The following is a 23260-nucleotide window of genomic DNA, read 5'->3' on the forward strand; positions in this document are numbered from 1 at the left end:
CAATATATAAGTAATACATTGCTATTTATTTTTTCAGATTATTTTTGAAGTTGCTTTCAATAGTGCCAGGGGAGGCTATGTTGCTCTTGATGACATTTCTTTCTTTCCAATTTATTGCAGCAATCAGACAGGTATGAATTCTTTTGGGTATTTACTTTCTGTAGATTTTGTCCCTTCCTCTGCCTCCTTTTATTAGTCAGTAGATTTCTGTGTCTGGAATATACTATAATGGCATGTAAATAGCCAGTTCAATTTAGCAATGCTAAAGGTTCCTCCTCCTTTTAGGAAATGAAATGGAATTGAAGAATGAATGATACATGCAGATCAGAAGTGAGGGTAATTCACTCTTTGTAAAGTGCTTTTAGATGTGATGATGAAAAACACTATATATGAGCTAGGTATTATTATTTATTAACCATTGAAATAACATAGTTGGGGGCGAGGTGGATTGTCCATCATATGAAGTCTTTAATTCAAGACTGGATATCGTTCTATAAGATATGCTATAACTTAAACAGAAGTAATGGGCTTGATGCAGAAATTACTAGGTGGGTTTTATGACCTGTGTTATGCAGAAAGTCGGAGTAGATCATCATAATAGTCCTTTCTGACCTTAAATCTATGAATCTATAGATTGTCAGAGCTTCTAAATTAAAGCACAACATTTTAAATTTTGAGTTGGAATAAAGAAGATTATTTTACCTCTGTATTTGGCACTGTGCAACCACTGCTGGAGTGCTGTGTCCACACTTCAAGCAGAATGTTGATAAATTTGGAGAGGGTTCAGAGAAGAGCTACAAGAATGATTAAAGGATTAAAAAATGTTCCTTATAGTGATAGACTCAAGGAGCTCAATTTAGTTAATTAAAAAAAAAAGGGTTAACAGGTGACTTGATCATAGTCTGTAAGTGCCTTCATGCGAAGCAAATATTTGATAATGGACTCTTCTATCTAGCAGACAAAAATATAACAAGACAATGGCTGAAAGATGAAACTGGACAAAGTCAGAGTGAAAATAAGGCCTAAATTTTTATCAGTGAGGGTATATAGAGATGCGTGGCTGTCCCTCCTTGTCAGTCTGTGAGGGAGGCCACACCCAGTCACTGTTGCACATGTGTAGGCAGGCTCAAAGCAGAGAATTAGCTATTTCTGGTGCCCAGAGCAAATAAGCAATCTATAGCCCCAGGCCCTCAGGCTGGGCAGGGCAAATAAGCTTCTGGGGGCTCACAGGCAAAGGTGAACACCAACCACAGTCTAGGGCCTCACAGACAGAGATGAGTACCAACCACTGACTTGGGGCTCACAGGCAGGAGTGAGGACCAACCACAGGCCTGGCCTACTGGGAGGAATCTGCCACTCTAGGAACAGGATGGTAGGTGGACTGGGTGAAGGGCCCTAATAGTGGTGGAGTGTTCCACCATGGGGTCAGCGGGGCTCCAGCCAAAACACGTTAACCAGTGGTCAGGCAGGAGCAGAGCCAGACTGTAGTCTGCTATCCCTGGGCTACTTCTTACCCTCAGGGTATATCTGCATCCAGGAGCCGTCATCCGCCTCCCCAGGGTAAGTCACCAGTGGTAGTCCCAGTAGCTCCTCGGTGTCTGGGTTGTTGGACAGCTCAGGTGGATCAGGCAATTTCTTGGTGTAGCTGGAGTCCTCTCCAGGTTCCCCCTCCAGCAGTGAGGAAGAGATGTTCTTCTCCGTCGGTGACTCTCTCCCAACTGAGCTGGAGGGTCCACCTATTATACTTTCTGTTCCTGTCCTGCCCTTCTGCTTCTGATGTGGTGGGCGTTGCCTTCCTGGCTCTACCCACCAGAGGGTGAATGTGGCCCCTCCTTGTCAGTCTCCGAGGGAGGCCATGCCCCCTTGCTACAGTGTAATTAACCATTGGAACAGTTCACCAAGGGTTGTGGTGGATTTTACATCACTGACTATTTTTAAATCAAGATTGGATATTTTTCTAAAAGCTATGATCTAGTTCAGACAAGAATTTAAAGGAATTTCTATGGCCTGTGTTATACAGAGGATCAGCCTTCTGGCCTTGGAATCTATTAAAGTTTTTACAAAGTATTTACCAGAATGTCATTCATTTGGGCAATTGATCTAAAATAGAATGGTCTGCCCTCCCCTTCAGACATAGCTTCTGGGATCCATGCTGCAACTGGAATGCTGGTTGGAAGGTTAAACAAATTACCACAGAGGCTGAAGCTGATACAGCATGCCTCTGAGGGAGTGTGGGACTGCCCAAAATTTAATAAACAAAGTTCCATGATGGGAGGAGGCAACAGGTGAATGGCAAGGGCTGTATACTTCCCACCTTGATTAACAGTGGGACATGCATGCCCTATTCTCCCCTGTGCCCTGTATGCCATTTCATTTCCTTCAGTTGATGGAGTGACTAGCTGCCTCTGAGAGCGAGTGACTGTCAGGATTTTATTAGGTTTCCACAACAGAACCCAGCTGGAGCCGCATGATCCTTGCTACCAGGGCAGTTAGGGTCAGGATTCAGCCCTTTGCAAATACGTCCATCCCTGGACTAGCCAGATACTGTTTACTTTGAATGTTGCTTTTCATTGCTAAGTCACATTCTAACAAAACAGATTAATGATTTTCCATCAAACCCATTCATTATTTTTGGTCACAATTTTGAATTCTTTTGAAATAGGGGAGGTAGGGAGGAACAGTTTCTACTGATCAAGTGGAAAACAGTTTCTTCCCTCCCCCCCCCTTTTTTTTTTTTTTTTTTTTTTTTTTTAAACCTCTGTACATGGTCTCTGCAGACTTATTTGTACAACTTAAAGATGCATTCTGTGAAGGATAAAAGGCATGAGACTGAGACCCCAGATGTGTGGCTAATAATACCAGTCTTAGTTTATCACGTTTTAGTTTTGTTTCATTATCTTCTCTCCTCCTGTTTTGGTTTTACTCATTCTTTTAAGTCTGTGCTTGGTATTTATGTATTTTTGAGTTCTTGGTTATGTTTGCAGTAATGTGTGCTTTGATCCATTTATTATTTATGCTGATAATCTTTTTCCTTTTCTATTATAACTTTCAGATGTTGTTTATTTGTTGGGCTAAATACAGCCTGTTACCTCTTTAAAACACAACAAACAGCTTATTCTAAATATCCTGACCCAAATTCTGGTCCACTGTAAGTGGGTGGAACTCTAGGGTGTCAGTGGAGTCACATCCACTTACACCATGTCTGATTTTTGGCTTATTAAGTTTTTCTGTGAGAAATTCATGCCAGTAATTGTCTTAGCATTTTGTTGAAACATGTTGAGTTACTTTTTAACCCTTCAGTCTTGTCACCATTTCTATATTTCCATCTTTAGTTGCTTTGAGTACTTCTGAAATTGCATTATGTGTCTGCTCAGCCTTAGTGGTTCTCTACCTCCAGCTGTCCAGGAGTCTGCGTGTGTCAACTTAATCTGAAATCCTTTGTTGTACAATAGAGACATTATGTTTGGTGACTTTTTTCTTGGAGTCTTAATTCAAAAGTGCACAGATATGAGCCCAGGTCTTCAAAAATATACCAGTCACCCCATTAGCCAAAGAATTAAACTTTCTAGCCAGAGGCTGATTCAAAAGATGGGGGCTTTCCTCTTCAGGCCAATGCTGTAATGAGAAGCCAAGTTCAACCAGCACCCAGAATAAGGGTTCAGGGATTCTTTCCAAGTGCTGTCCTTGGATCCTGTTTGGCAACTCTGTCTTTCACAGCTGGCTAGTAGGTGTCTATTAAATTTTAAAGCCACCACAACCCTATTCATCTGCTGAGAAGGAGGAGGAGCCCTCACTTTGTTTCTCCTTCCTACTCAGGTTCTTTCAGCTGTTGTAAGGGGTAGCGTCCCCAAAACATTAAATCTCCCTCACCCTCCTACTGCTGTAATAGCATTTGTCTGCTTCTGCTACTCTGCCACACCCTCAGCCTCCTGGCTGCTCTGTGTGTGTGTGTGTGTGTGTGTGCGTGTGCTACTCTGTTCGTTCTACCTTCATTTTCAGTTCTCTGCCCCCTGCAAATATTTCTGCTGCTGCTTATAGACAAGGATCAACAGATTGAAACTGATGTCATTCAAGATACTTTCACTGCTGGCAGCAGTGCAACTTAAAGCTGATAGGACTGGTTTGTTTTCACTCTTCTGTAACTTGGGAAAATGATGAGCAGGAGTAGAGGCATGGAAGCTATATGTGTGAAGACTTAGGAAGATATCACTGCACTGATTTACATGTGGTTCACATTCAGAAGGTTATCTTTACAATTCAAAGAGCTAGAGTAGTTTTTTGTTGTTGTTAAACTAAAGCTTAGATTCTGCAGAAATTGATAGCATTGATCCCCACACTTACCACTGGCAGTAGCAAGGAAACTTTTTAAGCGCTGTATTAGTCACTGTACTGTAACACTAGGGAGGACTGAGCCAGGCCACCACGGAGCTCACATAGACATGACCTACCACATATAGGAACATCACCCAATTGCCGTATGTTGATTTTTTACAATAACTTGAACAAATGATTTGTGAATGTCTTTAAAGGAGAAACATTTAACTTAGAAGCAGCCTGCTGGGGGGGATATTTTTAGACTAAAGTAAACTCTGGCCTATGAATTCCACACAGCAGGACAACCAAAAAGCCTTCAGCATCGCTGAAAAATAGCCCAACTCTTTTAAATAAATCACACCATTTATAGTGATGTTTTCCTTTGTGCAGTGAAACATGCAATACTAATGTGAATTGAGTAAAGCTCTAGATGTCAGTAGCTTTAAAAAAAACCAAAACTATATGGGCCAAACTGTTTCTCTCTCTCTCTTGCTCACTCTCACCCATGACTTCCAGGAATGGAGTGTTGTTTGTTAAAATTAATAAATAAACTAATCTTAAATGTTTGTTTTAGGAGATTATCACACTAGAAATTTAAAAAGTACTATTATATGCACACTTTTTGTCTGGATATGTTTTGAATGGAGAAGTAGCACAGAAATAAATGTCTGGATGTCTTTATGCGTTATATCCTGAAGGAGGAATTTTCTTTTCTTTTGACGTCTGTTGCTTATTTATTTTTATGGGGACTGTGAAAGAGGTATTTCCCTCCTTGGCAAAAATATAAGAAAATAGGATCCATTTGTCATACAAAAATGATAGTTTGATGTCAGCCTGACTATGTGCCATATGTATAAAATATCTGTGTGTCTTGTCTTCTATAATACACACAATTACTAGTCATGGACAAACAGAGATAAAAGAGAAGATATTTTGGCATTCTTGCTCGTCAAATACTTATTCATATTACAGTGTTCGCATCCTAATAGATCATGTTTATCTTTTTGTAGGATTTTCTTTCAATCCTGCAGAGGCAAGCTGCAATTTTGAGGAAGATCTGTGTCATTTTTATCAGGATCAGAAGGATGGCCCTGGCTGGAGCAGAGTGAAAGTAAAGCCTAATGCTTATAGGACAGGTGATCACACTACTGGATTAGGTAAATGAAAAGTTCTTTTAACTGGAAAAGTCAAACTGGATATGAAGGCTAAATTATTCTTTATTCCAGGACAGATTATGCAGTTGACGCACTGCTCTGCATTGGGGGTGGGGCAGAGATATGCTGTCCCAGTGGGAGCTCTGAATCCAAGAATCTTTTAATGCCAGCTGGCAAAGTAGCACAGAGGGGGTGCATAGAGATTACAGTCTCTCCTGAGTCTGGCATGTACATTCTGTTTGACCTAAAAGGGTCATGTGAGGTCTCTAATAAAAGGTTATGTCATACTGATCCTCATAATTGTTGCAAGATGTCTGTACAGAGGATAGTTAGAGTTTTGTGTATATGTACGGCAAATATATTTTAATGTCTGTCACCAACCAAAGAGGAAAACAGGTTTTCTTCCAGAAAGGAAGTAAGATGCATAACTGTCAAAATGTAAATTAAGCATTGTAAGCCAAAACAGTGGAAGCTCCATTTACATACAGCGTCAACAGAAAAGGAGCACACAGAAAAAAACAAACCATGGGAATTAGCCTGGCTGCATGCAAAGAAAATAGATGTGGGGGAAGGGATATGCAGGAGGCAAAGAAGACACCCTTTTATCCTGCACCTAGGAAGTAATCAGGCAGTGTGATTACATTCATACAAATGGGATCTTGACCAGATGTGGTTGAAAATGCTGTAAAGGACATTTGGGGTGAGAGAAACTTATTTAGACAGAAGGTTGGCCTGTTAAATTAAACTTAGTCTATCGGGATTGTATTATGATTTGTTTTACATGTAACCCTTCTGTTTCCATTATTCTTACTCATTATCTCTTACATCTTGATCGTTGATGATAAACTGATTGTTTTCTCTATAAATGTATCTCAGTGCTGTGGTATTGTACAAGAACTGATCCTGAGTTGGCCCAAACCAGCTGCTATGTACACTCTCCTCTTGGGGATAGCAAACCTGATATTTCTATGAATGTTCAGAGAATAGGGTGCTTGACCCTGCAGGGGATTGCTTTGAAAGGGCTCGGAGACTGGGGTACACCTATTGTTAACCTGCAAGGCAAAGCAAGGGCTGGCATAGTCCTTGAGATTGTGTGGGTGGCTAACAGACTGGAGGTGTCAGGGAACTGGCACCCAGTTAAGCACAAACAACTGTCCCTCTTGCTGGAGGCAGGGTGGTAACAAGGTGATTTGCAGTGCTGGGCACCCTGAGAACTGTCACAAGCTCCCAGTCATGCAGAAGGAGCATGCACATTGCACCATCCCAATGAAGGTCCTAGAAGGGACTACGATTGTGCCTGATGTTTGCACATCAAGAGGGGAGGATCCTTGTGCACTCCCATCACTACACCCTCACAAGAGCCAGGAACAACCTTTTTCTTTTATATGGAAATATAGGGCCAGGTCCTCAGATAGTCTAAATCAGTGGTGCTACATTGAAGTCAATAGCTCAACACCATTTACACCCATTGAGGACCTGTCCAATAATGTTTTTCAAAGCATACAATGAACTACTTATAGGAATTTATAATAGTCAGGAGTTTTTGCATAATTTTTTAATAAGGAGAGCTGTTAGGCACACAAATATAAACTGTATCCACGTCCCCTGCTGATTAAAAAAGCATGAGTTGCCTGCCAGCAGTGCTCTTACCTCTCCAAGGCAGAGGGTCAGGATATCCAGTTGTTTTTGGGAATATCCTTCACACTGTGATTTCTGACACTGCTCCTCTAGACCCTTTTGTGTAGCATTCATCACATTCAACCATATGTGCCAGACAGGCTTGCATCTTCTGTATGAACTATCTGGTGTGGACCTGGCAGTGCTGGGTGCCCTCGCATTACCTCCTCCAATCAGGGAGTGGTAGCCCTGAAATTGAGTCAGGCTGCTAATGGAGCCAGCAGGATGTTATAAAAATAGACTTTTAAAAGGTAATTCTGCAATGTGTTGATCTCCAGTGAAGACTGGAATCTGGCCATGTGCAGTCTTAAATTTGTAGCAGCAGAGAGCTTATTTAGGATTTTGATTTGAGCTGTACAAACAGAGATTTTATATAATTTTTATATATTTTATTGACCTGCTTGTGGACACCCTCATTAGCACCAAAGTCTGCTGAAATGACTAATGCTTCTTTTACCTGTGAATAGGTTTTGTGAATTGTTTATCAGAAATACTTAATAATTGCACTGTTTTGCAGGTTATTACTTGCTGGCAAACACAAAGTTTACATCACAGCCTGGGTACATTGGACGTTTGTATGGCCCCTCGCTGCCAGGAAACTTGCAGTATTGTCTGCGGTTTTATTATGCCATATATGGATTTTTCAAAATGAGCGACACCCTGGCTGTTTATATCTTTGAGGAGAATCATGTGGTTCAAGAGAAAATCTGGTCTGTCTTGGAATCTCCAAAGGGAGTCTGGACTCAAGCTGAAATCACCTTCAAAAAGCCTATGCCTTGCAAGGTAGCAACCAGCACTACTTGTATGTTTGTTTTCTCAAAGTTGTAGATGGAGATTTTTCATTCATTTCCCTTCTAGGGGGATCATGGTAAAATGATGATAATCATCTTTGGCCCAACACTGCAAGGTGCTGAGAGTCTTCAACTGCCACTGAAGTCAAAGAGGGAGTTGAGGGTGATCAGCTTGCAGCGGATGATCAGAATCTTAGGGGACTTGTTAGCAGGTTTAGTCTACTATTATTTGTTTGTATTGAGGTCATGCCTAGAGGCCATCAATCAAGGATTGTGTTAGGCACATTACATATGGATAATGAAGAGATAGTACATGACCCAAGGAGTTTGCAATCTGAGTAATCCTGCTGTTCACTTTATTCCAGTGAATCTTAGTCAACTATCTCTGTGTGCATTTTGGTGGATTTAATTCTCATGGGCTCTGTGTACATACATATGATTTTAGTTTTGCTTCACAGGTGATTTGCAGTGTCAAGTTTTAACAAATCAAAAACATCAAAAGCAGAAATTTCTGCCCAAACTGCTGAATTTGTCTTAGTTGCTTAGTCAAAACTACCAAGTTTCAACCTGAACCCAGAAGTCAGTTCAAGTTCACAGACATAGGAGAAGTTTTTGTGGCATCTGGTCTGAGTTTGTACCAAAAACAGGTAAATTAACGAAGTTTTACTCAGAACCATCCACACCAAGGCTCCTTCTGCTTCCTGTCTCTTTCCCCCAAAGTTGATTCTGCTTAGATTCTCCACAGATGCCAAAATCCACCTAGAAGTCATTGCATCAGTTATCACAGTTCCTTTCTTGAGGTTCATCTACACAGCATCTGGGAGGTGTGATTTCCAGCACTAGTAGGCATACACACACTAGCTCTACTCAAACTAGCATGTTAACAACAGCAATGTGGCCATGGTGACAGTTCAGGGTAGCTGCCCAAGTATGTACACGGGGTCAGGTGGCTAGCACAAGCCATTGTCCATTCCCCCACGGCCACATTGCTATATTTAGAGAGCTAGATCAAGCAGAGCTTGCATGAGTATATCTGCTCAAGCTGTGAATCACACATCCCAGCTATAGTGTAGACATACGCTTGGAGCACCACTACAAAAGCTGCAAAGGATTTTGGGACACACTTCAGAAGGACCAGTTGAATGTTGGATCACTGTATGAAAAAGATGGACAACTCTCTACTTTAGATTTTGAGTTTGATAGCAAAAAAAGAGTGTTAAGCCTTCATGATGCTTCTACAACTGACCAGTAATGGAAAGGAATTGAACTTCAGGAACGGTATAATAGTAGCAGAAAGAGACAGATAGACAGTCATAGATCCTATCCTATATTAATACTTTTACAGGGCTTCTTAAAAGTTTAAGAGGTTCTGGTACAGACTTGGAAACTTAAGAGGAGATGCTGCTGTTTGAACCCTGTTCAAGTAAGATGGTCCTGTATTCTGTCTTCCACATATCTGCCACATGGTATTGCCATTCTTTTGGGAAAACAAAGTCCGTATAGCCCTGAATACATGTGTGTGGGGGATGAGGGTTATGTACACACACACACGCCGATTTTATAGGGTTAGTCCTGATATTTGGGCCTTTTTCTTATGTAGGCGCCTGTTACCCTCCACCCCGTCCCAATTTTTCACAGTTGCTATCTGGTCCCCTTAACACCCACACAATGACTATATGACCAGTTTCAAATGTAGGCTCCAATCCCAGATAGGCACAAAGGCATACAGATATCTGTTTTATGCACCTACTAAATGTCAGTTTGAGTGCCCAAATGCAGGATTTCATGGGCTAACTTTGCTGATATTTGGATGCCTCAGATTTCCTTGATTCCAGCCAATATAATTTCAGACTTGGGAACAGTACAGAAACCATAGTAATGATATTGGTTTAGGATACCACTCCCCATGCAGTGGATGAGAACAGTACTTGCTGATTGACACGAGTAGATCTGTCAGTGTGCTAACATGTCCATTCTCCTCACAAGGAGCTGATAGAATTACTCGTGATTGGCTCCACTTCTTTCTGTGATTGGCTCTGCTCCTTTCTTTAGGCGTGATACTAGGGGATGGGGGGTGTAGCTTTGTGTAACTGCATAAGAGAGCCTTCAGGGCATAAGTGCTAAGTATTGAGAGGATGTGGTTTGCTACTATTCTTGTTCAAGACATACACCAGGCTGTAAAATGTCTGTGAGGAGACATGAGTTGTAGTTCCTTCAATATGTTGATGACATCCAGCTTTGTCTCATTTGTCTGACCTGGCTAGTGTGATGAAATGGTATGTATGTAGCCAGGACCTAAATTAAGGGTCATTTAAATCTATGCTGAGATGAGATGACAAGGGAAGAAACCATAAGATTGGGTGGGGGTTATATTAGTGCTCCTTATTGAGGGAGGGAGCTGCCATTTTTTATGCAAATTTGCCATGCAAGGGTCTTCTTGTGGCAGGTGAGGCCAGCATGGTGTTTTTTCATCTGCACTAGCTGATTAGGAGTGTGTCCGTGTCTTTCAGATGTAGATCTTGCTACAATCATTTGTCTTTGCTACCTTGAAAGTTGAGTCCTGCAATGCACTATCCATGTTATCTGATCCACAGGAGAATGGCTTCCCTCCTGAAGAGATCACAAGCTCTACAAAAGCATAAAGGAATCTTTTGCACTGAAATCTGTGTATGGTGAAACTTCCTACATATGTGTTTAGCTATGATACTTACAAAGGGTCTGATCCAGCAAATCTTTACCTGAGTAGTTTCTTCCTCTACAAACAGTCCCATTAACCACTCCGATGAGACTACTTGTGGGATTAAAAGACTGCAGTTTTGATTCTTTAGTGCTGTGGTTAGTACCATAGCTTCAGATGACAGCTAAACATTACTACTGTGCATGTGTGAAACCCCAACAAAAATGTACCCTGCCTTGAAAGTCTTAACTTTAACTACAGTAGCAGACTCTGTCAGGGGCCCACTATAATTGCAAGGTCACAATAAATAGTGATGAGATTCTTTTTATATATATATATAAAATAATCTAATATGCAGTGTCAAATTAATATGGAAAAAAATACAAAAATTCCACTAAGGATCTAGCAAATGCATGATGGAAAAATGGCTCCAGTAAAAATCTTCCTAGGACAATGGAAGAAATATATTCCCAGTTTGATTTCTTATAATATCTGATATATATGGAAAATCTTTAGAAACTTTAGATTTTTTAAAAATAGTTTGGAAAGTTGATTAGTAAGTAATGTATTTAAAAACATTTTAAAAACTTGATGAGCAAATAATCAAAATACAGTTTGTGTGTGAATAATTTCTGGGCTGTCTAGAGGTAGACTAGTTAAAAGTAGGATCTGGGAAAAGGAATATTCCCTTGATCTCCTCTCTTTTCCTTTGGACCTCCTGAAACCTGCAGAAAGGGAGAAACCCAATGAACAGTAGGAGTCTCCTGGCAAGTCTTAGGAGTCTCACTCAGTCAAACTCCTTGGAGATTTTTGGGTGGGAAAGTATTCCTTTTCCCATTGATAGATTTACATAGGGACACATCTCCGCAAGGGAAAGCACTAGAGGCTTACTTTTGTAAACAAAACCTTGAGTCTCCAGCAGTTCTTTGATGTAATATATTCAACTCATTAGAGCAGATGTGTTCCATAGTGGTATTAAATATTCAGAAGTTAATGACTTCTGACATTAGACTGTAATCAGCTAAACTTTGTAATGCTGTGCAGTAGGTCTCAGCAAGGTTAGTCCCGTAAACTTAAGATTTATATCTCTCTCTTTTCTATGGGTTCCTCCCCTCCATCTCCTCCCACACACTCACAAAGTATCCAAAAAAAAAAAAAAGGATTTTTTTGAGGTGTGGAGAATACCTACTTTCAGGTGTCATAATTTAGGAACCCCTTATCCAATTTACTTAAAATTGTGAAAAAATCCGACCTCAGCGTATATGCAGCCTATTCATGTATAGGCTGATACGACTTTTTGGTAGATTGGAAGGCAAAATTGGGCTTATAGTGGAAACTAAGTTGCAATCTTAATGATGCAGTAATTGCCATTGCTGCATAAGTAAACACAAACAGAATGTCTTAATTGTATAATGAATCCACTGCTTTACAACTTTTTCTATGGCCATATATCGTTTGCATAAAATAATTTTACAAATTCTTGATTACACATAGCATATTGAAGACAATATCTTTAATGCCTTAACAGAGGCATATATGTGGTACATGTGTGTATAAATATCTATTATACACAAAAAACTACATTAAAAGAACTTTAAGGTTGCAAAGTCAAGTACTCAGAAGTTAGGAAATGCCAAAGTTAAGGTTGCCTGTGCAAGCTTAATTTGGCGATCTTGTGCATACACATTATGAGAATCTTTAATTACACAATCACATTTTTTTAGGATCCTGCCTCATTCAGTACACACGATGGATGGTGTTCATTTAATGAGCAGCTATTCAATATTTTTTTGTTCAGTGGGTGGTTGCAGGCTGCATTTTCTGGAAACTATTCAAACCCTGCCATGAAGACAGAATTATTAATTTCCTCATGGGCTTTACAGTGGCACTCATTACTGTAGTATCTGAGCATTTCACAATCATTAATGACTTCATTTTCATAACACCCTTAGGAGATCAGAGGATGTTATTATGACCATTTCATAGATGGTAAACTAAGGCACAGAGTGATTAAGGTCAAATGTATTCATTAAATTTTCCCATTGTGAGATACCTAGGACATGATTTTCAGAGAACTTCATATTACATAGTACTTTGTGTCCAAAGCACAGCCCCAATTGACTTTAGTTGCAGTTGGGAGTGCTTGGCACTGCTGCAAGTCAGGCACCAATTAGTGACCACCTGTGAAAAGTCTGGTTGAAGTGATTCCTGGACATCACCCAGGATCTCTGTTTTAGAGGCAGGAATAGAATCCAGTTCTCTGGGGCAGTGGTTCTCAACTAAGGGTATGCGTACCACTGGGGGTATGCAGAGGTCTTCCCGGGGAACATCCACTCATCTAGATATTTGCCTAGTTTTACAAAGTCAGTACAAAATATAACTTCATAGAGACAAAACTTGTTTATACTGCTCTGTATACTGTACACTGAAATGTAAGTACAATGTTTGTATTCCAAATGATTTATTTTATCATTATATGGTAAAAGTGAGAAAGTAAGCAATTTTTCAGTAATCATGTGCAGTCACACGCCTGTTTTTTGTCTGATTTTGTAAGCAAGTAGTTTTTAAATGAGGTCAAACTTGGGATACACAAGACCAATCAGACTCCTGAAAGGGGTACAGTAATCTGGAAAAGTTGAGAATTACTGCTCCAGGGCAGCATTCAACTGCCTTAACCAGGAAACCATCCTTTCTTTTCCTACAATCTACTGCTTCATTCACCACACACTTTCCAGTTTCTGCAACAAACCAAGCAGGGGCCCCACAGACATTAATTTCCTTCACTACTGAATTCTTGTTTGTCCAACTCTACTCTGTGCACTAAATGATGCAGGGGTTCTGTGGAAAAAATAGTATATCATCACATAATTAAAGACCGTATCATAATGCAGACAAGAAGGCTGAATTAAGGTGGCATAGACAACCATTATTCTGGAATTTCCTAACTTTTGATTGGTAGGCTTTGCAACCTTTTTAATAGTTTTTAACACAATTTTTGTGTGTAATTTCCTACGTTTTTTTAAAAAGCAAACTGAAGAAACTAACTCCATCATGTGACATCATATGGACACCCACATGGGTAATCAGCAGGTTTGGAAGCTTTAGAACCACCACACAGACCTCTTCCACTTGAACTAACAGAATAACTGACAACTATATGTTGTTATCCTCTGTGTGGACCAGCTCTAGAAAAGGATTAGACACATATTTTGCCAGTAGATTTTCAGATATTTTCTGACAGCAGATAAATGGAGAGATGTAGGAATCCTGGGTTCCATTCCAGGCTCTGGAGGAAAGTGTGCTCTGGAGGGCACAGACTCTTTTTCAGCCCATTCCCCCCAAGTCTGTGATCCATTCTGCCTCATCCCCTCCAGCCTGTCCATAGCTCAGTCTTGTCTATTCCTCATCCATGGGTCTTGTCCCAGCCTCCACTCAGGCTTCTCATTCTAGTTCCAGACTCCTTTCCCAACAAGTCCTATGCTCACTCCTCCAGACTCCCTGTCCCAGTCTTTCCCCCTCTCCTATTCCCAATCTCCTTGCCCAGCCAGTCTTCCCTTTCCCACAAAAAAATAAAATATAAAACAACCACCAAAACCAAACCAGGCAGGGAAAACTTCAGCCCAAATGGTTAAAGTTTGGCAAAGTTATAAGCAACTGGAAACAGGGTCTTATCATGGGAGATGCTGGGCAAACTTAATAATAGGCAGTGTGATTAGTTCTGCATACTTTATTAATAAAATATATCAACTATAGTTGATGCCTCCATTTTGAGATGGAACAGGACTAAACTTAAAAGCAAAGAATTCTTAAATGTGCACGGTAATTTGGTTGACCAAGCTTTTGGTTGACAGTTGTTACTTGGTAGGTTGGCTGAGTAAGTGTCTGTGGAAACAGCAAACAGTCTCTGGTGATGTAATCTCTTGGCTGCCCCTTAATGGCAAATAAAGTCAGACTCCGATCTTTTTGCTGTTCCTTCCTTTGGCCAGAGAGTTTTGAAAGTTATAAAACTCCCATTGCCAGAAAATGACAGTTCCAAAACATCTGATTGTATATTTCCTTCATCTTTCTCCTCACTATAAGGAATGATGTGTGGTTCAAATGTTATTCCCAAAAAGCTTTAAGATACATTTTGAGATTTTCTGATGAATGTTGGGAACAAAGCGATGTATGGCTGAAGCTAGCATGTTTGTGTCTGACTACTAAAAGGCTCTCTACTTCTGACGATCCTGGTTTGTATAATTTTTATAGGCTCTTTTTGGATTAGCAAACTGGAGTCTGGAGCAGTTTACTGGCTTGAATTCTGTGAGCAGGAAACTTGTAGCCGTCCAGAAGGCATTAATGTGGCAATTTGAAAGTACCATGTCAAAATGTTAGATGGCTATGAATCAACCAAGCAAGTCATAAATTATAATATACATACTGTAGATAGAACACCAAACATATATTGAATAATGTTAACAGATGGACTTAACCTCAGAAAAGGCAGGACATTCAATGTTACCCTTTCGTACTCTGTCCTTCGCTCATGCTGTCTTCTAGGTATTGTAAGCACATATGGTTCTATACACTAAAAGTACCATTTTTGAATTCTGCAGTGCTTATGAACAAGTGTGAGAGTGAAGAGGTGAGAGAAAAAATCCTGGCATTTATGGGCATAGCTCAGACCCATCATCTATTAAGGTTTTGTTTATGGTAGCATGAAAAATGAAATTGAATTGTTTGGATTCTTTGGAACACATTTAATTTTAGTGAAATTGACTCCAAATCTGTTGTTATCTTAGTGTTAATGTGTGAAGAAGTAGATTCAGACTACATGGGGTGTAGTGTGTAGGGGGGAAATCCATTTAAACCAGGGGTGGTCTAAACACGCTTACATGCACAACACAGCTTGAATTTACATTTTTGTGTGTAACCATGGAAAAATTCTTCTTTGTTCAACCATAGAATAAACTCTAGCTCTCTAGATTAAACTGAAGCTTTTGAACCCAAGTTAACCTACTCGCCTCAATTCTGCTCAGTTAAAGCAGTGCTGCTAGGACTGATGGAACATTCCAAACTTCTGAGCAGCTTTCAAAAGCTGACATTTAATATTATCTAGCCATTCATGCAGCGCTTTATCATAGTACTCATCACTATAGTATCTGAGCATGTTCCATGGATTTAAAACCAAACTCACAAAAGTGACCTAATTTTCTCCCAGCTCTCCCCAGCATAGCAGAGGCCTTTTTTTTTTTTTTTTTTCATTTTCGTCTTTCTTTCTTTCTTTCTTTCTTTCTTTCTTTCTTTCTTCTTCTTCATAGTTGTCATTAATTGTAGTTATGGGAAAGCAAAATCAAGAAAGCAAGTTCCTCACATCATTGTGAGGGAAATGAATTTAGTGATTGTTCTAATCTCCATTACAGAATGTCCCTATTGCTGAATTTCAACAGGCCTGTCATCTCCAGGGTACCCCCTCAGGGCAGCCCTGCAATCAGTCCCCTTACCTCAGTTTTCCCCTTCAAGGTGTTTCTTCAATAAGAAGAATCTATATCATCAGAACTGGAGGGTGTGCAGCTTCCAGTGGAAAAGAAAACTAACCTCACCCAAAACATAAAGAAATGGCACTAAAATGTCAGCCATTGAAAATCCCATTCTCAGAATTCATGGTTAAAATTTCAAACGACATAAGATTTCTCAAAATATGGTGATCGGTATTTGATGCCTATGTCTGTGACATTTGATATACACGTTTGAAAACAATACATTAGAAAAACTGTTAAAGAAAATGATCATTTCAAAACGTAGGAAATATAAATCCTCCTACGCTCATCACAGTAGCTAGATGAGGAGCTGTGTTTAATTGAATATCAAATCTCCATTGTGCCTACCTAGTTGTTCTGCACTACTTAGTTGACTTTTATTTGCTTGCTCAATTTTGTTCTCTGCACTTAATATTGTTTTCTTTGTGTGTCTAACACAGTTTTTGATATAATCATGTTAATGACGTGGCCAGAGATATCTGACAATACTCTTCTGTCCAAGGGCAAAAACTTCTTCTTTTCCTTGCTCATAGTCTTGATGTTTACAATATTTTTTTTAAAATCCCTGATAATGCTTGAAATCATTGGTTCAGATTTCTTTCATGGATTTGCATTTAACAGCCATTCACACACCATGGTTTTCACAGAGAACATTGTGCAGCAGCATGTTTTCCAAAATCTAAAGAGTGGTCAATGACGAAGTCATCAGCTCAGGTGACAGCACTAGGGAAGCTTATTTCTGGGTAGTGGTAGAGTGTGTGCATCTTTTCCCCGGCTACCCTGGGCCATCAGCATGTGTGAGACGTGCACCTTGTGCATTTCTAACCAACATGGTTCCCCTAGCAAAAACCCACAGCTTTAGAGAGCTCTCAGAAGACTGAACCTACCACTGAGTCCTAACAACCCAGGCTCCTCATGGGAGCTTGAGAGGGAGTGTTCATCTACCACATCATTGAAAACATTACCTGAAAGTTGTTTTCACTGACTTTTCAAATTCACAGAAGTGTATAGTAGTGTTTATAGTATAATAGCATTTTACAACATTAATCTGTTTTCATTAGGCTCAGATGAAACAGTCAGCAATACTGTAGGTTAAATCTAGGAATAAACTGCATGACAGTCTCAGACAACATAACCTGCTTGCAGGTGCACAGTTTACCTTCCCATCATAAGAGTAGGACAGTGCCTCAGTTTCTTGACTGATTGGGTGGTCTAGCTCTTTGCCTGAGCCAAAGCTCTCCCTTCTGGGGTAAACAAACAGTGCAAAAGAAAAAACCCAGTTCCCTTGGCTACATCAGGATCCAGTTGGATCTTTTTCCTTTTTCTCAGTTTTGGCACTTTTCATGCAGGGCTCCCAAATGGTCCTTTGCCTTGATCCTCTTAAGGCTTCTTTTGCAGGCTTCTATGTCAGGTGTTTTCTCTCGGAAAGATCTGAGTTACTGCCTTTTTCCTGCTTGGCAAAGACTCAAAGCAGGTCCTACCATTTCCACTCCCTCTTTAGGAGCATGTAAACTGTCTATACCCAAATTTCAACCTCAATCCTCCTGGTACAGGTACAGAAAAAGAGAATGGAGAATCATTCTACCTAACTCAATATAACCTTTGAGCCAAAAACTCAACTTTGTATCATGGCAGAGGTGAGTTTTGAATCGCCATTCCAAATTACTTGCATGCTTGTGTTTTCCATTTAATAGAAATGTTGCATTCTTCTGTACAAATTAATGATACACAGCCCTAGGTGCTGGAACTAGGAGTGTGTGGCGTTCTGACGCACCGGCTTGAAGTGATTTCCATTATATACAGGGTTTACAGTTTGGTTCAATGGCTCACTTCACCTATTAAAATTGTTCCAGCACCCTGTACAAGGCCAATAAATCACATGACTTGATCACTGATCTTTGTTGATGCTGTAGACCAAGGAAATTTACTAAGCACTGGAACATAAAGCAAACATGCTTTGAGAAACTGATGCAAAGATTTAGAAACAGATGCTTGACTAATGTCCTAGTCATATCCCATTACTAACTACGAAAAAGAGAGGTAAAGGAGGAAAGCACATTTTAGTTTCAATAATACTGGCAACAACTTACTGCATCCAGTAATGTTTCCTAATTTAACTTCCATGATATCACACAAATCCAAGATATTTCTTTAATCATTCTAGCCTGGAAGAATAATATATTGTTCATCTGTCATGTTAAATGAAGAAAGAATGAGCTGAACATTCAGATCCTCTGCCTTCTCACTCTCTCCTCTAAGGCATGCAATAATTCACTGGGGATTTCTTATGGAAGAATTATCCTGGGAAAAGAAATTAAGTCAAAATTAATATAAAATGTGACCACAATCAGCCATCATCTAGGTGCAGTATGAAGGACAAATTCAGAGACCAAACATGAAATGAAAATAAGTGAAAGACTGAAAAACATACTGATACCATCCAAACTAACAGGTGAACGCGTAGCATGCTTAAATGGGCCAAAATTATAATTAAAGATACTTGGAACAAATAAGGGGTAGGTGCATTTGATCTAGTAAAGAAAAATGTCTTTATCTCATTCCTCACAGTGGCACCAGGAATGTAACTAAAGGAAAGTTTTAGAAACACAGAATTAATCAAGAGAACACTGGACAACTTCACACACTGCATTATGCCACTTCTGTGTTAGAAAATCCACTTTTCCTGTGCATAAGCCAGCAAAGTAACCATGGAAACATTAAACCTCATGGCAATAGCATGTCACTACCTCAAAAAACAAGTGTAGAATTTAGCAAGGTTAAAGGTACATATACTGACACTAGGGCAAACTTGCACATTTGACAGTCTTTGTTGCTTAGTAAAGCTAAAGATTGAATTAAAATAAATGGATCTTTTGGGGGAAGAGTACTTACTCAGTTAAATCCTTGTCTGGCCAATACTTATTGTAGAAGCACCACATCATTCTGCTGTCTGTGAAGTCCAATGTGTAATTGCATATCTAAAAACATAATTGCCAGTCAGCATGGTTTCATGGAAGGTAGATCTTGCCAAACCAAACCTGTTGTCTCTTTTTGATAGAATTACAGGTCTGCTTGATAAACTTGTCTGTTTTGATACAGTATAATTGGATTTCTCTAAGGGATTTGATTTAGTACCACATGACATTTTAATTAAAAACTTGTATTATATGGACTTAAAAGGGCACATGTTACATTAAAAACAGATATTAAAATGTCATTGTTACTGAGAGATATCAATAAGCTGTTTCTAGTGGGTCCCCTGAGGATCAGTTCTTGGTCTAATTCTATTTAATATTTTTATTAATGATCCAGATGATAATAGAAAATCTTTGCTGGTAATGTTTTCAGACAACACAAAGATAGGTGGGGTAGTAAATGATGAGGCAGATGGTTACTCTTACAGGATAATCCAAATTGCATGGTTAAATGGTCACAATCCAACAAAAATGTCTTTTTAATAGAGCCAAATGCAAGGTAATACTTCTGGGAACCAAGAATGCAGGCTATACCTGTAGGACATGAGACTGACTTGGAAAATAGTAATTCAGAGAAGTACCATAAAAATAATATGAGCTTTCAGTGCAATGCTGTGGCAAGAAGGGTGAATGTGATCCGTAGATGTAAAAAGGGAATATTAAGGGAAGTGATTTTGTCTCTCTGTACAGCATTGGTAAGACCACTGCTAGAATACTGTATCCAGTCATTTTGTCTGCAGTTTCAAGAGGCATGTGGAAATACTAGTCAGTTCAAAGGACGGCTAAAAAAGTGAGCCAGAGTCTGGAAAACAAGCCTGATGAAGTGGGGTTTAAGAAGCTCAGCTTATCCAGTTTATCAAGAAAAAAGGTTGAATGGTGACTTGATTGCTGGGAATAGGAAGTTACACACAGAAAAGAGATTTGAGCATGGGAGTGGGGTGGGATTTTCAATCTTGATGACGAAAGCATAACACAGCCTTGAAATAAGATGTAATTTTGTAGCATCTTTTGTAGGGGAATTAAACTTTGGAACAGTTTACCAGGGAAGGTGATGGACTCAACATCGCTTGGAGTCGTAAAAAAATGTGTAATCTTGTTTTTAAAAGAGACAGTTAATCCATCTTCTGGGAGAAATTGTACAGCCTTATGTATATCGAGAAGTGGAGGGGTTAGAGATGGAGGATAGGAAGGGGGAGCTGGATGGTCCCTTCTGGCTCTGAGAGTCTGAATTTGAGTCCCTCTTTTCATCCGCTTTTTTTATGGGTCATGGGGAGAACAGGATTGCTTTGATTGCCCTCAATATTCTCACACTTGTAACTCTGTATTAAGACAGTGATTATAATCAAATCTCATGCTTCAGGGAGCTAGCCAGTTGACTGCAGGGGTCAGGAAGGAATGTTTTCCCTCAATGCACAATTGACAAGATAGTATTCAAAAGAAGGAATGGAGGTGGGCTTTGCCTTCCTCTGAAGTATCAGAGCTTGGCCACAGCTGGAGATAGATCATCAGACAAGGTTGTACAGTGTTGTGAGGTGGTATAGAGAATTCTCTTCTTAGATGACTGGCTGATTTGTCTTGCTCACATGCTCAGCGTCTTACTCATCATCAGATTTGAGGCCAGGAAGGAATTTTTCCAAGGCCAGAATGGCTGGGATCTTGGAGGTTTTTCGCCTTCCTCTGCAACATGGGGCATGGTTCACCTGCTAGCATTCTCTGGGCATATCTGAGCTAATCAATTCCCTGCCATTACAATGGTGACACCTTAGTCACTGCTGTTCTCCACCTGTGGCATATTGTTTAGTCTCCTGAGGACTGAAGTGCTTTGGTCTAACTAAAGATTTTTGGGCTTCATAAGGGGTATCTGGATAATATTTAATGACCTGTGATATACAGGAAGTCAGACTAGGTGATCTAATGGTCCCTTCGAACATTGGATTCTTTGAAAATATGAAATCTTATATGGTGCTGATTATTGCAGTTTAAGAACAAAAAGTTTGATCCTGCTCCCATTAAAGTCAATGGAAAAATTTCATTGGGGGCATATCTGAAAGCATATCTGCAATAGGACGCTCCTTTACTGGGCTGGCATTCCACATTTAATGTTTATTTTTGCAGTTTCCTGGTCACTTTCTAAAGTCTAGGTGGTGCTTTGCACAAAGTCTTATGGCTTCTTTCTACCTTGATTACTTACAACCCATAAGCATATTAATGAAACTACTTTCGACCCAGAGTGCTGAAATGTTTCATTATTGAGAACTGTAAAATCTTGACTACATCCATTCACGGGCAACTTCCTTGAAGTTGGAGCTTGGGGTTTTATGAAAATGCCATCTCTGTAGCCAAGTCATCCCCACTGAACTTTTGATTTTGTTATAAGCACTCACCTTAACCAATAATAAACCAAGTCAAATGATTGATGTAACATATGCCATAGTGATTATATGGCAATGTGTCAGTTATTCCAAGGCACTGAATTTTTACTGAATAGATTGAGCTGATTTCCAGAGAATTGTCATACAATTCGTTTAATCATATTAGGATAAAAACTTTATATCTCCAGGTTTCAAAAAGCATGATTAGAAGAAGACTGAAACCCAACTCGAATCACTATATGTTAAGCCATTATGAACACTTGTGATGCTCCTCAGCTATATGTTTGCAACATAATTCACGAAATAAACAATTCATAGTGCTAGAATTACAGATGTTGGACATAAAATGCTTTTGAACAGTAAAAATTGCTCAGTGCCAAGCAACTTTAAAGATTTAAGTGTGGTTATCTGTCCATTTATAATGCATTTGCAGGTTTTAATAAATGTTACATAGTTAAGCAACTTGTGATTTAACAACTATATTAGCAGGCATGACAGGTCCTGTGAAAGACAGTGAAAAGTGATTAAAGTGTGTACATGTTTTTTTACAATAACGACTTTTCAACATAAGCCAAAAACAGTAAGTTAACAGGAAACCTCAAATGTGCAGCCTGTATTGGAATCTGAGTTATCCATGAGAAACGTACCTGGCTGCAGCCACTAAATCATGCCTCATCACAATGGAATAGCTTTGAAAAGCTTCCCAAAAATGATGGCAGCAAATTACATTTGTTAAGGTCAGACACACAATTTGTATTATTTGCCCATCTACTGCTTCGCAGCAATATGTACAGCCAATAAACCTTGTATTTTTTTTTTATTAATTCAAATAGATCTGCACCAGCCTCGACCCAAGGGTAATCAGGAATTTCACATGGCTTCAGTGGTTCTTTTGCATTCTGGTTGCTGGATTGATTGCAGATTTTATATACTTTAACACCATATTTTTCATAGCAGAATTCATGCCTGGCCAGAATAGGACATCTTGGACTCTGTTTTTTACATTTCTCAGTACTCAGATGGGCACTATGGACTATGCTTAGCATTTTCAACCTCATGCTGCATGCTAATATGATGTAGTTTGTAAAAAATCACATTTTATGGAGCAATTTCATCTCTCTAAGCCCAATATGTCTGTATTTTTTCAACATACCTGGGCCTTTTCTGTTGACCATCCCCCTGGAATTACTTTCTGTTGTAAGGTTGGGATGTTTTGTGTTTCTCTTTGAGACGGTCAGATTTTGTATTGAAAACTAGTAGTACTGAGTTGTATTTAATTCACTCTCTCTGCCTTGCAGCTCCTTGATTTCACCCTTTATGGGTGCTTCTGACAGCATATCTGCTATAGGAAGCTCCTTTACTGGGCTGGTATTCCACATTTAATGTATATTTTTGCAGTTTCCTGATCACTTTTTAAAGTCTAGGTGGTGCTTAGCACAAAGTCTTATAGCTTTTTTCTACCTTGATTAGTTACACCCCATAAACATATTCATGAAACTACTTGAGTCAAAAACAAGAGATTTAGACCTAACGAATGGGGACTGTCCCCGTAATATGAAAGAGCCATTTTCTAATTTTCAGAAATTGTAGAATAACATGTATCTTGTCAAACCTGTAATATGCCTGTTTGTCCACATTCTGATTCAATTCTAATCATTCTTGGGGTGAAAAATTTCTTAGTTTAATAGAAAACAATCAAAATTGTGCTGTCTTTTTGCATAGGAAATCTAATGAAGTGAGATTTAAATTTAGTGATTTTCTTTTCCCTATACTAATAAAGA

The 23260-nt window shown here is 39.4% G+C and overlaps 1 protein-coding gene across 3 annotated transcripts in view; it reads left to right on the top strand.

Moving 5' to 3' along the window:
• Nucleotides 1-23260, top strand: part of MAMDC2 (MAM domain containing 2) — a 99013-nt gene that overhangs the window by 58614 nt on the left and 17139 nt on the right. For all 3 annotated transcript variants that reach the window (XM_067568858.1, XM_067568859.1, XM_067568860.1), the window contains 3 exons: nt 38-131; nt 5325-5471; nt 7663-7928. In XM_067568858.1, the coding sequence (XP_067424959.1) occupies nt 38-131; nt 5325-5471; nt 7663-7928 (507 nt within the window). The remainder of the gene's footprint in view (nt 1-37; nt 132-5324; nt 5472-7662; nt 7929-23260) is intronic.

This window comes from Emydura macquarii, unplaced genomic scaffold, assembly GCF_026122565.2.
Source record: "Emydura macquarii macquarii isolate MOO-44397 ecotype Brisbane River unplaced genomic scaffold, CSIRO-AGI_Emac_v2 contig_2897, whole genome shotgun sequence".
In the NCBI taxonomy this organism is placed as follows: domain Eukaryota; kingdom Metazoa; phylum Chordata; order Testudines; family Chelidae; genus Emydura; species Emydura macquarii.